At 41.4% G+C, this 17562-nt stretch overlaps 1 protein-coding gene across 1 annotated transcript; it reads left to right on the forward strand.

Moving 5' to 3' along the window:
- Positions 1–457: 457 nt before the first annotated feature.
- LOC130992664 (uncharacterized) lies at positions 458–2261 on the forward strand. The gene is made up of 2 exons (XM_057917402.1): positions 458–479; positions 1347–2261. The coding sequence occupies exon 2, from the start codon at positions 1349–1351 to the stop codon at positions 2075–2077; it is 729 nt and encodes a 242-aa protein (XP_057773385.1). The 5' UTR covers positions 458–479; positions 1347–1348; the 3' UTR covers positions 2078–2261.
- The last annotated feature ends 15301 nt before the right edge of the window (positions 2262–17562 follow it).

Below are 17562 nucleotides of genomic sequence, written 5' to 3' on the forward strand. Positions count from 1 at the left end.
AGAGAGAGAAAGTGGGGTGTGTGAGAGAGAGAGTGGGGAGTGTGTGTGTGTGTGACGTGGTTATTCCGGCTGCCACGTTGGCATTCCGGCGTCCACGTCAGTTTCGATTTCGCCGGATTCCTAAATCGAGGGAAAAATCAGAACCAATTAAAAATTGGTGTATTTAGCCGCCAAAATTAGGGGTCATGATATAAACCAGAAAATGAAAATTTCTCATGGATTTAGCGGCTATTAACCCTTAAAAAAAATTAATTTTGTGAAAGAAATGGGTTTAATTGTAGTACTTAATGAATTTTGGGGTGTTAGTTGCTATCAACGTTAAGTTAGGTGCTTAAGTGTAGTTGGAGTGGTAATGTAAGGGTGTTTTTGCATATTAATCCAAAAAAATAACACATCCCTCTCAAAAAGAGATCATATACAGACGCCGGCCGCCACCCACGATTCTTCCTTCGACGACAGAGACATCCATGTTCAGGCCTGTAAGTATGAATAGTAAAGTTTAGAAAAGTTTTTCTACATTGACTTTGCTTGAGGATATTTAATCTGATCTTCTAATTTAAACCAATTTAATATTTCTCGTTCTCATCGGTTCACAACTTTGCTGTTTACTCAAAATTGAAACACTCTCCTTTTCCGGTGAAAAGATGCCGCTCTTTCTATACATTTGGTGTTTGGAAAGTGAAAAAAATTGAACAATGAAACGCTTATATTTCTTCTAGTTTTTTCTTTCTTTTTTCGATTTTTGGAAAAATAAACTAAAAAGCTTATTTTGGGTGCCAAAAATTAACTGTTCGAAAAGGGAATTTATAAACTGATCCCCAAAATTAACTGCTCCAGAACTCCATTTTATACAGTGGAGCCCTAATATTATAAGGCGAGCAAAGCTAGTGGCTAATTGAGATACCTTGAAGTAGCAGCGGCCGAACTCTGCCTGCAGCTGTTGCCACTCTCCGGTTTTCTCCAGTCTTGGAGGTAGTTTAAAAGGTGAGGTATCAATGTGTGGTTCATAATTTGCACACAAAATCAAATATGAACTATTTTATCTTCTGTTTTGTTTTCACTACCTTTTTCTTTTTTGGTAATAAATTTGTTTTCATCTCGAAGGTATCCACCTGTTATTGTTCATACCCTGAATATGATGTTATAAATATTATGGCAATCTTCACTAATTGCGGTGGAATTATCATATGCGTAAGAACTTTTTAACTGAAAATTTGGTTATTTTGAGTTGGTGAAATTATAGAAGTTGATAAATATATGAATTATCCTGCATTTGGTGTTAATTTGAAGGTGAAGAAGGGGCTTTATAAATTTGGGGGAAATTGCGTAATGATCAATTTTGACAGGCATGAGTCGGGCGGTTGGTGCATCCGGCAAGCGGAAGAGAGGTGCAGCAGGTGCACCACCTCTATCAAGTGATGAGCAGAAGATCCTTGATTTGATCCTCAGCAAAGAGGGTTCCGGCATTCATGCGACAGAGATCAAGTATCAGACTAAGATCCCTAACCCCGTCGTCAATAAAGCAATCAAGACTCTGGAGGCTAAAGCCCTTATTAAAGAGGTGAAAGGCATTCATCGAGGGGGTGCAGCAAGGAAAATCTACATGGGAGCCGACTTCACGCCCTCTGACGTGGTTAGTGGAGGCGTCTGGTATTCAGAGGGGAAGATCGACACCCAATTTGTTGATAGTCTTAAAGACATTTGCTGTTTGCTCGTGAAAAAGAGCAAGGTTGCTACTCTGGAGGGGCTCCACAAGATCGTGCAGGAGAGGAGAGTGGCGAAAGTTGACATCCCTATGCCGCAGCTGGCTGAGTTGCTGACTTCGATGGTGCTGGACAATAAATTAGTGGAGGTGAAAAGCAATGGTTTGGGAGATTTTTCTGGGATTCCTATTGGAGAAACGTGTTACAAGCTCCCAAGTGCAGCAGCAGGAGGGGCTGCAGAGACTTCCATCATAGGTGCATTCGCCTCGATTCCTTGTGGTATGTGTCCCAGGATTGCTTTGTGCACACCCGGCGGGGTCATCTCCCCGACGACTTGTGTCTATTACAACAAGTGGTTAGACATTAAACTCTAAGCTCCCAACTTATTGTCATTCTCTACACTTTTTGTTGATATAGATGTTTTCTTGAGACACTTTGCATTGGTGGATTTTGGGTGCTAGCTTTTGGTTGGCCTTGTGTCTTACAGTCCATTACTTGATCTTGTAGAACTCGATGATATTAAGTCTTTTAAACCGGTATTAGAATGTTCTTTTTTCACGTTTGTTTTAGAATCTTTGATTTGGTGTGTTATGCATTGTGTAAAAGAGGATGAAGCATGCATGCCATCATAATTCATATTTGTGTTATGTTGGTTTGTTCAGATTGAACTATGGAAAAGTTTAAGGTGGATTAGGCTTTGTTAGCATTTAGTTTAAGTATCGGAATACAAAAGCTTCGATGTTGAAATTTTCAATCCCATTATGAAAGCAATTTAGGTTATCCTAACAACTTAATAAATTTGGTAACATGAATTTGGCAATTCATTGTTGGAGCTATAGAATTTCCAACATAAATAGTAAGTGTACGAAATTCCAACTATGCTTGATACGCGGCTGCAAAATCAGCCCCAACGCAACCGCAACCCATAACCTTGAGGGATGACAAGCCCAACACCACACATATGAGGGCGGTCGGAGGGACGCACATGCCCCACGTCTCCACCGGAATCTTGTAAGGCCGGGGTGCACTCCGGGCCCACTCACAAACGCTATATAAACTCTAGTATCATCCCAAAGCAATACAAGAAGTTCTCCTCAGCCACGATCTCCTGGATGCTCAACCAAGAAAGCAGAACCACCCCAGAAGCCGAGAAAAGGATGCGCACCACAGGCGCCCCTAGCAAACAACTCCCCTCTCCGCCATACCAAGCAGCTGGAAAGAGTCGCCGCCGCTCATCTCAGCCACAAACATCCCTACGTTGACATAGATCTGCAGAAAGACTTTGAGATAATACATAATGAAGGTGAAGTAGGTGCCACCTACATTATCTCCAACCAAATTAACAAATTCCTTAGCATTTCACACACCATGAAGTTGGTGTGCAAATGCCACATCCAAATGAGCTTCAACTAATTCAGCGATTTTTCAAATCTGACCAGATCTGGCTTGTCTCATCAAATTTGAACTAATTTGTGGAACAACAGAATTGCTTGAGTGCAAATTTCTTAGCATTTCACACACCATAAGAGACTACCATATATATATATATATGCATGTTGATGTCGCTACACTAGTCACATCCAAGTATAATAGAGTTGTCATTTTCATGGGGTTTTGGCAATGATCCGTCAACATAAGCTACTTTATTCTTTACTACTGCATTTATCTTCAACGAACAGAGGTAAAAACAGAGTGAAAGTTGAGATAGTTACGTAGCCAATGACATGCTCTCTGATACCATAACAAGATATTAAGAGAGAAATCTGAGAAAATGACTCATTTATTATATTTCTTCAAAAGAATACAAAGCATGCTCATCTTCTTTATAAAAGGATTAAGTCTTAACCTATGTGGCATGTTTAGAATTGTTCCATTTCAATAATTTACCATATATAATCTTCATCATTTATTAATTAATTAACTATTACATTCCATATAAAGATTCATTAATCTTAATAAATATAATTAATAATAAATGTATATATATATATATCATAATATTAACTTACATATAATCTAAATTAATAAATTTTATTATTTATTTTATCTCGATAAAAATTAATCGTAATAAATATAATTAATAATAAATCTTCTTTATAAAATGATTAAGCCTTAACCTCTGTGGCATGCTTAGAATTGTTCCATTTCAATAATTTACCATATATAATCTTCATCATTTATTAATTAATTAACTATTACATTTCATATAAAGATTCATGAATCTTAATAAATATAATCAATAATAAATATAGATATATATAATTATAATTTATATACAATAAATGATTTTAATTGAATGTTAGTGATTAGATGTATATTTGTTATTAATTTTATATTTCTCAAAAGCGTATATATTATATGTATATGTTGCAATATATTGTACTGTATGAATTTATATATATATATATATCTTCTTAATTTTCAATAAAATCAATTTTAAATTGAGTTTGAATTGAGACATGCAAGTGTATGTAAATTATAAACCTGATTACTTTAAAGCAAAATCTTATTTTATGTCTATCAAAATAATTAAAATTTTATTTTTATTTTTTATAAAATATATCCGTACATTTTATTTATATAGGGAAGAAAAATATATTTTTCATATCTAAAAACTTTATTTGTTTCAGTTTCTTCAATAATAATAATAATAATAATAATAATAATAATAATAATAATAATAATAATAATAATAATAATAATAATAATAATAATAATAATAAGGGTTAATTGTTTGTAAATTCACGAACTTTAGCGAAAATCCATTTTTAACACGTTCTTTCAAAATTTCAATTTAATACACCAACTTTGACCCGTTGTTCAATTTTAACAACCATTAAATCTCCGACGACTCAAAAACACACGTGGCACTGACGTGGCTTCCCGGCACACGCTTTTGTAATTGTTCGCCGATGAGTAATACGCAGCGTTTTAGAGAAGCTTAAAACATCGTCGTTTTTCGCCGCCCCGCCGCACTCCCTCTTCCTTCCGCCACACTCCCTCTTCCTTCTGCGTTTTCCGCCGCCCCGCGGCCCTTCCTCTTCCTCCACGATTTGCAGATCTAGGCCCGTGGCCCTCCCTCTAACTCCGCCGCCCCACGGCCCTCCCTCTTTCTCCATGATTTCCGCCGCCCTCTTTCTTCCTCCACGATTTGCAGATCTAGGCCCGTGGCCCTCCCTCTTATTCCACCGCCCCGCCGCACTCTTTCTGTAACGACCCGACTTTTTATTAAGGATTATATACTTTTAATTACTGATTTAAGGATTTATTATGGTAATTAGAGTTCAGCATCCATTTATAAAATACGAACTTATATGAATTTGATAATTTATATATGTGATGATTTATTTTTTTTTATTTTCAATAGATGATGCACTCAAAATATATTTTGAGTCCATTAATTTATTGTGGAGAATTTAACACTGAAGTGTTAAATATGAATCTTTTATCGATTTTTACTTAAGCCCATGAGTAATTTAATTTATATTAGAAGCAAGCTCAAATGGATTTTATGCTTCAATAAGAATTAGGCTTATATGTCTTAATGTATTTAAATGAGTTTGGAACCATATAATTAATATATTAATCTCTTAGATTTTTTTTTTTTAATGATTAAAGTTGAATAATCCTAGCATGCTGAAGAAATTCTTACTACGCATGCTGAAGGAAATTCTTCAGTCTTACATGCCAGCTGAAGAAATTTGGAGCGCATGCTGAAGGAAATTCTTCAGTCTTACATGCAGGCTGAAAGTGTTCATACCTGTAAGCTGAAGAATTTCCATCCAAGCCACCCCATTTTTTTTCTTTTATAACCTACACCATTTTTCAGCCAATTCCCACCTCTCACATTCATCTACCATCTCTCTCGCAGCCAAGAAACGACACCACATCTTTCATCATTCAAGGTTTATATTTCTAATTTATATATTATAATATCCTTCAATTGTATACATCAACTCCAGAATACCAACACATGCTCATTAACTCAGATTTACATATGCTTTGATAAATGAAGAAAATGAGTAGCAAATTCATAGATTTACAGTTACTAAATATGTACTTGTGAACTGAAGTTACAAGGAAAGAGTTAAAACTTTTATTTGAGCAATTACAGTATATGATTCTCGCACAAAAACCCTTTGTGTTGGCTGTTTGCGTGTGTGAGTCGAGGTCAGGGGGAGGGCAGCCTCGGTGGCTCGTCGTCGCCGGCGGTTGACGGACGGCGACGGAGCCGCGGTTGTCTCCGATCTGCCAAGAAAGGGAAAGAGGAGTTTCAGTTTTTAATTTAAAATGAAATGAGAATAGGGAGATCCGGGGCTTACCTTTGTGAGACGATGCTCGGCTCCTCACAGCGACTCACGGCGACGGCGACTCCAGGAGAGGCGGCTGCCGGATTCTTGCTGCCAACGGCAGCGGCTGACGGCGGCGCTCCTCCAGCGAGCTGCTGGCCGTCGATCGCGGGCCAGCCAGCGGCGACTCCGGGCAAGCCAACGGCGGCGGGAACTCCGAGCAAGACGAACGACCGAAGGCCAGATCCGTCGACCCCAGGCGAACAGCAGCAGCTCCAGCGGCTTCCAGTCGACGGTGCTCGCCGAGATCCAGTTGCAGCGGCGGCGGATCTGCCATGGAGGAGAGGCGGAGGCGACGGAGCGGCGGCGTGGTTGCGCTGCTGCGCCTGGTTCCAGCGGCCGAGGGAGCGAGGGAGTCGAGGGTGGCGACACCTGGTGGCTGGTCGCGGTGGCCGAAGGAGAGGAGGGGAGGAGGCGACGGCGAGGCGGCGCGCCGGAGGCGGCGCCGCCCTCAGCTGAACAGAGAGGGAAAGGCGAGAGAGAGAGGTCCGAGAGTTAGAGAGAGAGAGAAGCTTGAATGTGTGTGTTTGAGTGTTTGTGTGTGTATATTTAGGTTAGAAAAGGGAGCCGGGTTTGGGCCGGGTTTCAGCCGGGTTTGGGCCGGGTTTGAGCCGGGTTTGGGCCGAAAATATTGGGCTCCTTCTTGGGCCGATTTAATTAAACTCTTGGGCCGATTTAATTAAATTGTTTGGGCCGATTTAATTAATTGTTTGGGGCTTACTCAAAGAAAAACATGATAGACTTAATTTATCTAATTAATTTGGGCTTATATCTATTTAAATTATTTGAGCTCTTAATTATTAATTTAAATTGAGCTTGATTAATTTAATTATATATTGACCTTTAAATTAATTATTTAAATGGAGTTCTTTATTTCAAGTATTTATAAATGGTTTATAAATAAAATATTTTGAGTTAAACTCTCATTTAAATTAATTCTTTTCAAACGACTTATTAATATGGATTATTTGAAAAGGATTAAATTGTTTTATGTATGAGAAAGCATGATCTATGATGATATAATTTATCTATGTAATATTATAGGTTTTGTTTTTAAATAACGGAATATTTGACTTGATGACATAAATAGAACGAGTTATGATTAATGCGCATGTTGATGTTCGAATAAATAGTTTCGAACCTAAATGATAGTATGTGATAATGTTTTGAGTCTAAGGTTTTGACGAGATAAGATTAATATTAAAATTTACTAATTATTTTAAGGATGATGATGGGCTCACTTATTGGGCTTCATGATTTTATTATCTTGGGCCTCATTTGTTGGGCTCTAGAATTTAATTGATGTTGGGCCTAATATTATTAATGCACTGGGCTTCGAATTTGTTCATTTGGGCTCGAATTAAATTCCTTTTGGGCCTAGTTTATTTTATTGGGCCGGAGATTAATTCAATTGGGTTTTGCTTATTTTATTTCCATTGGGCTAATATATATATTGTTTGGACTCTATTATTTTTATAAATGGGCTCTTATTATTTATTTTGATTGGGCTTCTATTAATTATTAATAATGAATTTATTATTTTTATTAATTGAACTCCTACTATTTTAATTGATTAAGTTCAATGAAATTTATTAGTTAAGACCAATGAGATTTATTAATTTAGGCCCATTATTTAAACCTAATTATTTTAATTAGTGATAAATTTTAAGACTTACTAATTATTAATTAGTAAGTGAATTAGATTATTTTAAGATGAGTAGATTATTAAAGATTAATAATCCGACCTCATAAGACGAGCTTTAATTCCTTAAATAGGATTAACATCTCATAATTTAATTAAAGGAATATGAGTCATGCATAATCATTTCACGCATCCTCATTTATTGAGATTTTTCGAGAATTAGAATCTTATTTTATTTTCTCGAATTAAAGGTCAAGCACCAGAGTTAGAGCTAAACCGTGAGTCTGCTATTCAGGTAGGCTTTCTATGTATAAACTAAAATTATATATTAGAATTGTTAAGACTTTATGCTTATGAATTTAAATGATATTGTCAATGCCTAAATGCTTTATGTTTTATTATTAATTGCCTATCTGATGTTAATCGAATTCGGATTCTGGATGGGACCGCAAATCCCTTCGGAATTAGTGTACACCTTGTGATCGTGAGTCATCTAGCGGGTTGGCCGATCATAGTGTCCGTAGAGGGAGGCCTCCCTCTCGGCATGAGTTACTGATATGGTGATTAATGATATAAAATACCTGCGCGGGTTATTGATGAAAGAAATGATATTATGTTTGGTAAATACGAGTCTTTAAAGGAAAACCCTCGTATTTTACTACTGTTGAAAGGCTTGACAATAAAATATTATGCATGTATGTAAATTTCGGCAAGTGTCCACTAAGTACTTTTGTACTTAGCCCTGCATGTATTTTTAAATGTGCAGGTTGAGCGGTGATCGAGGATGTAGTGTGCAAGCGGAGCTTCTGTCAATCTAGGACGAGTACCTCAGAGTAGAGTATATGTCTTCATACATATATTCAAATTATTATTCCGCTGCAAACACTGATTTTACTAAGACATTATGTTATCTGTCAAAACAATATGTACTATTTAATAATGTACTCAAACTCGTTGAGTACCCCTTTGAATAATATTATGTACGGTCCCCTTGTGGCCTTCATTGATATCTAGATATTTCGATTGATTTCTTTATACAAGTCGAGTCATCAAGAAAACGAATATGCCCTTTCTAAATCCCGCTCCTAAATTCCCTCCCTTAGTCGCGATTTTCCCGAAATTGCTATCCTTAGCAAGTGCGGTCGTGACAGAATGGTATCAGAGCATTTCTTTTGCTCTGAGTACTACTCATTCTTTCTAAGTTGAGTCTAGATTAAGTAAGTAAATACACTTTGAACTAGTTGACAAAAGCTTGGCACTACATCTCGTCACGCTCAACGGAGGTTATGGTAAGTACTTTCAAGTTTTAATTAAGTTAATTTCTTGAAATGTATGAAGCATGAATAAGTATGACTATTGTATGAATCACAAGAACTTAGAACTGTTAAGTTACATATGCTCACTCTCACGACGGAACATAGAAGAGAACTTAGGGAGATGCCTTAACTTTTTCTTCATGTTACGATGACATCGACAAATGACGGTCGAAATAGAGAAAGAAGAATCACACGAAGGGTCGCATGATGAAACCACGAGCATGAAGATTGAGCAGCGTAACGAACGCCAATAGTACGTTGATGGCATGGGCATAGCTTAAACATTCGAGTGTTTTTCTACGATGAGATCTCGAATTAGCTTGGCCTTTTGAATTTATTTTGTTGAAACTTTTAGTGCTCGTTGCTAGATTTAAGAAAATATCATCATCACATAACAAGCCCTAAGTTCGGGAAACAACGACACTAGAACTATATGATAGTCGAATTGGTAATCTGTGATTAAGTATTAAGAACCTGTATGGCGTGTGTAAATGCTAGATTTAGATGATGAGGTGTTTTTGCACGTTATGGTTATTGAACCAAACTTGTTTTCCGATTTTAGATATTTAGAACCTTATCGCCTTAAGTTACTTGTCGTGTGCTACTTTTGACGATAGAATTTCCTTTGTTAGATGGCGAGAACTGTTTTCACCCGACGACGACCACTGCCCCCATGGGCTAGTCCAGAGGAAGTCGAGCGGTCCTACCGCACCTATGCTCCATGTCACGGGGATAACCTCGGACAGTTCCTCGCAGGTTTTCACAGACACTGGGTCGAGGCGAGTGCACATGGAGTATCAGGGTATGACGGTATCCAGAGGTTGATCTTACTGTTACCTTCCGAGTGGCAGGGATGGGCTAGACAGATTTCTGCCCACTACATCTTTCGCCGAGAAGATTACCACGACCTCATGGGAGACTTCCCTAGCTTTATTGCAGAGCTTCAGATCTGTTTCACTTTGTGGGGCCGTGCTCCTCTAGGGCCCTACATCCTTCCGGGAGACTACGTACAGGTGGGGACGCCTTTGCCAGCGGAGACACCCGCTACTGCCCCTGAGTCTCCGATGGCCTTGCCACGAGATTCTCCACCACGAGCCTCAGTTCTAGGGCGCCGTGGTAGGCACGATGACGAGACAGGCCCTTCTCGTCCACGGGCTCGCAGGGATTTCCCATCGCCCCCTGACTCAGTGATCCGAGCTACTGCTACTCCACCACCACTGATACCTACGATAGACGCAAGGTTTGAGGCTGCCATGGCAAATGTCGACAGGGTCATGGCCAACATGAGGGAGTTTCTAGATAGGGGCAAATACCCTATGCAGGAGGATGACGATACAGCACAGTATGGTACGATAAGGATTACTCGTCCTGAACCCGTGCCAACTCCAGCTCCGATCAAGCCTCGTGCCACGGCCAGGATCAGCACCAGAGACGATCCGATCCGTGAGATTGTGGACGATATCTTCCGCTCAGCCCAGATCATGCAGGAGACAGGCGAGGGCCAGGGAGAGACTCCGTTGCCCAGCTGGGAGCCGGGCGAGGATGAGGAAGAGGACCCCGAGGAGGATGAGGAGGAAGACCCCGAGGAGGATGAGGAGGAAGACCCCGAGGAGGATGAGGAGGAGGACCCCGAGGAGGATCCAGAAGAGGACCCCCTGGCGTCACCGAGGAACAGTCGTACCGCGACTCAGAGTTCACAAATTTGATAGTTTTAGCTTGTGGATGTACTCCGGAAACGATGATTCGTTCCAATGACTATGATTTTATTTATGTTGTTTCTAGCTAGCATTAGTACGGAAATGTTGGTCTCTAGGACGTTCCGTGAATAAAAACCCTTTTGCGATTGCTTAACTAGTAAGCCGATACATCATAGGGAGTACTAGATAGACTTTACTTACATTTTGGGTTGACAATGTAAAAGCCCTCGATGAGACAATTTTCCATGAGATATAAATGACCCTAGCATGGGTTTTCTACGACGATCTCGTGTATGTTTTATGTTTCTCTACGGGTTTTATTCTTCACGAGTCAGTTAAGAATGTAGTAACTTTGAATAATGTGACTTGTATATACAACGGTTCCTGTTAATGTCTTAGTTTTGGAGTTATGATAAGTTAAAATTAACAAACAGTTCTTTCTTAATTGCCTTAGAGATTCCTGTATAGAATGTATTAAAAAGGGTGTTTGTAATTTGCAGAATGCCGCCTAAACGAGGTCGCCCCCCTAGGAGAAACGTTAACAATGATGGAAATCGCGATGAAATACCTGAAGGGCGGCGAAACGACAGGGAACCTACCCCACCCCCTCCACCCCCTGCTAGAAGGACTGAAGAACTGTTTCTTCGACAGAATCCGCCTACATTTACTGGGACAGGCGACCCAGCCGAGGCCGAAGCTTGGATACGCGCCTTGGAGCGTATCTTCACTTTCCTACACTGCACAGAAGAGGAGCGACTCTCGTGTATGTCTTTCCAACTAGCCGGATCGGCTGACTTTTGGTGGGAAGCCCGCCGAAAGACTCTGACTCCCGAACAATGGGCAGCATACACTTGGGAAGACTTTAAGACGGGATTATATGATAAGTATATTCCCAAGAGCTACAGAAAGAAGAAGGAGGCTGAGTTTTATAGCCTGAAACAAGGGAAGAAGACGGTGACAGAGTATGACAGAGAGTTCTGCGATCTATCGCGTTATGCTCCGCAACAGGTGGATACTGATGAGAAAATGGCGGAGAAATTTTGTGCCGGTCTGAGGCACGAGATTCGGATGACTCTAGCTAGTCATGGTGGACTTTCATACACTGAGTCTTTGAACAGGGCACTGGACATCGAAGCTGCGATGCCAGTAGAAAGGTTGGCTCCATCACAGACCCCAGCGCCAGCCAACCCACCTGCACGCCCTCAGAACTTTAAAGGGAAGCGCAACTGGAACGACCATAGAGGAAATGAAAACCAGACTAACAAGAGGCCATGGCAAGGAAATGCGCCGTTTGGACAATATCAGCAACAAGGACAGGGGAAACAACAGGGTCCTGCCCCAGCTGGAGGCAGCCAAAGACAAAATGAAGTTCCCCTTTGTCCAAAATGCCACAAACCACATCGTGGTGTCTGTAAGGCTGGAACTGACAGTTGCTACACGTGTGGCCAGAAGGGCCACTACTCCACACAATGCCCCAACAAACAGCAGGGCGCGGCAATCAGGGCCACTTATGCCCAGCCCCTGCAAGCAGTTCAAGGGCAACACCAGCCCCGCCAACAACAGTCATACCAGCAGCAATACCAATACCAGCCCCGCCAACAACAGCCATACCACCAGCAATACCAACACAGGAACCAACAACGCCAACAGCAACAGAGGCGGCAACAACCATTGCCGCAGCAGGCGAGAGCCTTTGCTCTCACCCAAAACCAGCCCGAGAAAAACCAGGGAAACCTGGCAGGTATGGGCAAGCTTAAAGGTTTTTCCATAATGATTCTGTTCGATACTGGTGCCTCGCATTCTTTTATATCTGCCCCTTGCGTAGATACCTTAGAAATCGAATCAGAACGAGCTAAGTGTGCCTTAAGAATCACTACACCCTCAGGAGGAAGATCTACCACCACACATGTTTGCTCGAACGTAGAATTTGAAATAGGAGAACTTAAGATGGTAGCGAACAATCTTAATATTCTGCTTATGTGGGATGTAGATATAATCTTAGGAATGGACTGGCTAGCTGAGAATCACGCCACCATCCTTTGTAGTGAACGAAAAATTTCTATTCGACCACCTGGAAAGGAACCGACGGAATTTCACGGCATAGGTATGAAGAAAAGAGTACCAGTGATATCCGCATTACAAGCCAGAAAAGAGATGATGAAGGAAGGAAGCACAGCTTATCTCGTCTACCTAAACGGGGAAGCTAGTGAAGACAAGAAGGTGGAAGATGTGGCAATAGTACGAGACTTTCCAGAAGTTTTTCCTGAAATATTGCCAGGACTACCTCCAGACAGGCAACTAGATTTCACCATTGATCTAGAACCTGGATCTGCCCCAGTATCAAAGGCACCGTACAGGATGGCCCCAAAGGAACTACAAGAATTGAAGGTGCAACTACAGGAACTCTTGGACTTGGGTTTCATCAGGCCCAGTGTCTCGCCTTGGGGAGCGCCTGTACTCTTTGTCAAGAAGAAAGATGGAACCATGAGAATGTGCATTGATTATCGAGAGTTGAACAAACTGACGCTTAAAAACAAATACCCTCTTCCAAGGATAGATGATTTGTTCGATCAACTCAAAGGAGCCAGTGTATTCTCAAAAATAGATTTAAGGTCTGGTTATCATCAACTGAAGATCAGACCAGAGGATATATCTAAGACCGCTTTCCGCACAAGATATGGTCACTATGAATTCGTTGTCATGCCATTTGGTCTAACCAATGCACCGGCAGTATTCATGGACCTCATGAATCGAGTTTTCCATCCATACTTAGACAAATTTGTCTTAGTGTTTATAGATGATATCCTCATCTATTCTAAGAATGACCAAGAGCATGAAAATCATTTGAGAATCATCCTGGAGACATTAAAGACGGAGAAGTTGTTCGCCAAATTCAGCAAGTGCGAATTTTGGCTGAAAGAAGTAATGTTTCTAGGGCACATCGTATCAGCAGATGGAATCAAGGTGGACCCCGCCAAGGTGCAAGCAGTGCGCGAGTGGAAATCACCAACCACACCTAATGAAATCCGAAGTTTCTTAGGTTTGGCAGGATACTACCGGAGATTCATCGAAGGATTCTCTAAAATAGCGAGACCAATGACGCAATTACTTCGCAAAGGAATCAAGTATAAGTGGAACGAAGAGTGTGAAGCCAGCTTCCAAGAACTGAAGAAGAAATTGACAACTGCACCAGTGCTAGCAGTTCCAGCAGCCGATAAAGAATACGTGATCTTCACGGACGCATCCAAAAATGGGCTAGGTTGTGTGTTGATGCAAGAAGGAAAGGTCATTGCCTACGCCTCGCGACAACTAAGGCCACATGAATTGAACTACCCCACTCATGATCTGGAACTAGCAGCAATTGTGCATGCTTTGAAAATTTGGAGACACCATCTATACGGAGTTAGATGTGAAATCTTCACTGATCACAAAAGCCTTAAGTATTTTTTCGAGCAGAAAGACTTGAACATGAGACAGAGAAGATGGCTCGAGCTCGTGAAGGATTACGATTGCGGTATCAACTACCACCCGGGAAAAGCTAATGTAGTAGCTGATGCTTTAAGTCGTAAAACTCAATCCGAGTTAGGACTTCTTCTCACTCAAGAGGACACGCTTGTAAGGGATTTTGACAAATTGAAGATAGAAGTGGTTCAGCCACCGGCAACGACAAGAGCAATTATTGCAACTCTAGTAGCCGTCCCAGACCTCAGAGAAAGGATCGTCAGTGCCCAGAGAAGCGGATGAAAGCTTGGAAAAAGTTCGTCTCAAGATCCGAACAGGCACGCCAGGAGGCTACCAAGAGGCAACGGATAACGCAGTTCTTTTTGAAGGAAGATTGTGTGTTCCCCATAACGAGGAACTCAGAAACGAGATCATGAGTGAAGCTCATGACACGCCCTATACCGCTCATCCCGGAAGTACCAAAATGTACCAAGATCTAAAACAGAAATTTTGGTGGGACGGGATGAAACGAGATATAGCCTCGTTTGTAGAGCGTTGCCTTGCATGCCAGCAAGTGAAAGCTTTACATCAACGACCATATGGGAAATTACAGCCATTGGAAATCCCAGAATGGAAGTGGGAGCACATAGCGATGGATTTCGTGACGGGTCTACCCAAGACAAATAGGGGCAACACAGCTATTTGGGTAATAGTAGACCGTCTCACGAAGAGCGCTCATTTTATACCGATTCCAATTACCCATGGATCGGAGAAACTAGCCCAACTGTACATTCGTGAGATTGTACGGCTACATGGAATACCAATATCCATTACTTCAGATAGAGATTCAAAATTTACTTCTAGATTTTGGATCAGTTTACAGAAAGAGTTGGGAACGAGATTAAACTTTAGCACCGCCTTTCACCCTCAAACAGATGGACAATCAGAAAGGACAATTCAGACCCTTGAAGATATGTTGAGGACAGTGGTGCTAGACCGAGGAGGAAGTTGGGAATCAGTGCTGCCATTAATCGAATTCGCCTACAACAATAGTTACCAGGCAACCATTGATATGGCACCTTATGAGGCGCTGTATGGAAGGAAGTGTAGATCACCACTTTACTGGGATGAAGTGGGTGAAAGAAAAATCCTTGGGCCAGATGCAGTAAGCGAGATGATTGAGACCATCCGCCAGATTAGAACAAGAATTAAAGAGGCCCAGGACAGACAGAAGTCTTATGCTGATACCCGACGAACTGAACTACAATTTAAGATTGGAGATAAGGTTTTCCTTAAAATATCACCCTCGAAAGGGATCGTTAGATTCGGTGTTAAGGGTAAGTTGAGACCCCGTTTTGTAGGACCTTATGAGATCCTTGAAAGAATAGGTCCCGTAGCGTATAGGTTGGCACTGCCACCTAGCTTTGGAAACGTCCACAATGTGTTCCACGTGTCACAGCTGAGACGGTACGTGTTTGACCCCAAACACGTGATTCACCAAGATGAAATGATTCTTAACCCAGACTTGACGTACGAGGAAAAACCTGAAGCCATTTTGGACCGAAAGGTGCAAGAGTTAAGGAATAAATCGATCGCGTCAGTCAAAATACTGTGGAGACACCATGGACCGGAAGAAGCAACGTGGGAACTTGAGGACCAGATGAAAGAAAAATACCCAGAACTTTTCACATAGGTATGCAAATTTCGGGACGAAATTTCTTTTAAGGGGGATAGTATGTAACGACCCGACTTTTTATTAAGGATTATATACTTTTAATTACTGATTTAAGGATTTATTATGGTAATTAGAGTTCAGCATCCATTTATAAAATACGAACTTATATGAATTTGATAATTTATATATGTGATGATTTATTTTTTTTTATTTTCAATAGATGATGCACTCAAAATATATTTTGAGTCCATTAATTTATTGTGGAGAATTTAACACTGAAGTGTTAAATATGAATCTTTTATCGATTTTTACTTAAGCCCATGAGTAATTTAATTTATATTAGAAGCAAGCTCAAATGGATTTTATGCTTCAATAAGAATTAGGCTTATATGTCTTAATGTATTTAAATGAGTTTGGAACCATATAATTAATATATTAATCTCTTAGATTTTTTTTTTTTAATGATTAAAGTTGAATAATCCTAGCATGCTGAAGAAATTCTTACTACGCATGCTGAAGGAAATTCTTCAGTCTTACATGCCAGCTGAAGAAATTTGGAGCGCATGCTGAAGGAAATTCTTCAGTCTTACATGCAGGCTGAAAGTGTTCATACCTGTAAGCTGAAGAATTTCCATCCAAGCCACCCCATTTTTTTCTTTATAACCTACACCATTTTTCAGCCAATTCCCACCTCTCACATTCATCTACCATCTCTCTCGCAGCCAAGAAACGACACCACATCTTTCATCATTCAAGGTTATATTTCTAATTTATATATATAATATCCTTCAATTGTATACATCAACTCCAGAATACCAACACATGCTCATTAACTCAGATTTACATATGCTTTGATAAATGAAGAAAATGAGTAGCAAATTCATAGATTTACAGTTACTAATATGTACTTGTGAACTGAAGTTACAAGGAAAGAGTTAAAACTTTTATTTGAGCAATTACAGTATATGATTCTCGCACAAAACCCTTTGTGTTGGCTGTTTGCGTGTGTGAGTCGAGGTCAGGGGGAGGGCAGCCTCGGTGGCCTCGTCGTCGCCGGCGGTTGACGGACGGCGACGGAGCCGCGGTTGTCTCCGATCTGCCAAGAAAGGGAAAGAGGAGTTTCAGTTTTTAATTTAAAATGAAATGAGAATAGGGAGATCCGGGGCTTACCTTTGTGAGACGATGCTCGGCTCCTCACAGCGACTCACGGCGACGGCGACTCTAGGAGAGGCGGCTGCCGGATTCTTGCTGCCAACGGCAGCGGCTGACGGCGGCGCTCCTCCAGCGAGCTGCTGGCCGTCGATCGCGGGCCAGCCAGCGGCGACTCCGGGCAAGCCAACGGCGGCGGGAACTCCGAGCAAGACGAACGACCGAAGGCCAGATCCGTCGACCCCAGGCGAACAGCAGCAGCTCCAGCGGCTTCCAGTCGACGGTGCTCGCCGAGATCCAGTTGCAGCGGCGGCGGATCTGCCATGGAGGAGAGGCGGAGGCGACGGAGCGGCGGCGTGGTGCGCTTGCTGCGCCTGGTTTCCAGCGGCGAGAGGAGCGAGGGAGTCGAGGGGTGGCGACACCTGGTGGCTTGGTCGGCGGTGGCCGAAGGAGAGGAGGGGAGGAGGCGACGGCGAGGCGGCGCGCCGGAGGCGGCGCCGCCATCAGTTGAACAGAAGAGGGAAAAGGCGAGAGGGAGAAGAGAGAGGTTCTCGAGAGTTAGAGAGAGAGAGAAGCTTGAATGTGTGTGT

Source organism: Salvia miltiorrhiza, chromosome 7 (assembly GCF_028751815.1).
Source record: "Salvia miltiorrhiza cultivar Shanhuang (shh) chromosome 7, IMPLAD_Smil_shh, whole genome shotgun sequence".
Lineage (NCBI taxonomy): Eukaryota > Viridiplantae > Streptophyta > Magnoliopsida > Lamiales > Lamiaceae > Salvia > Salvia miltiorrhiza.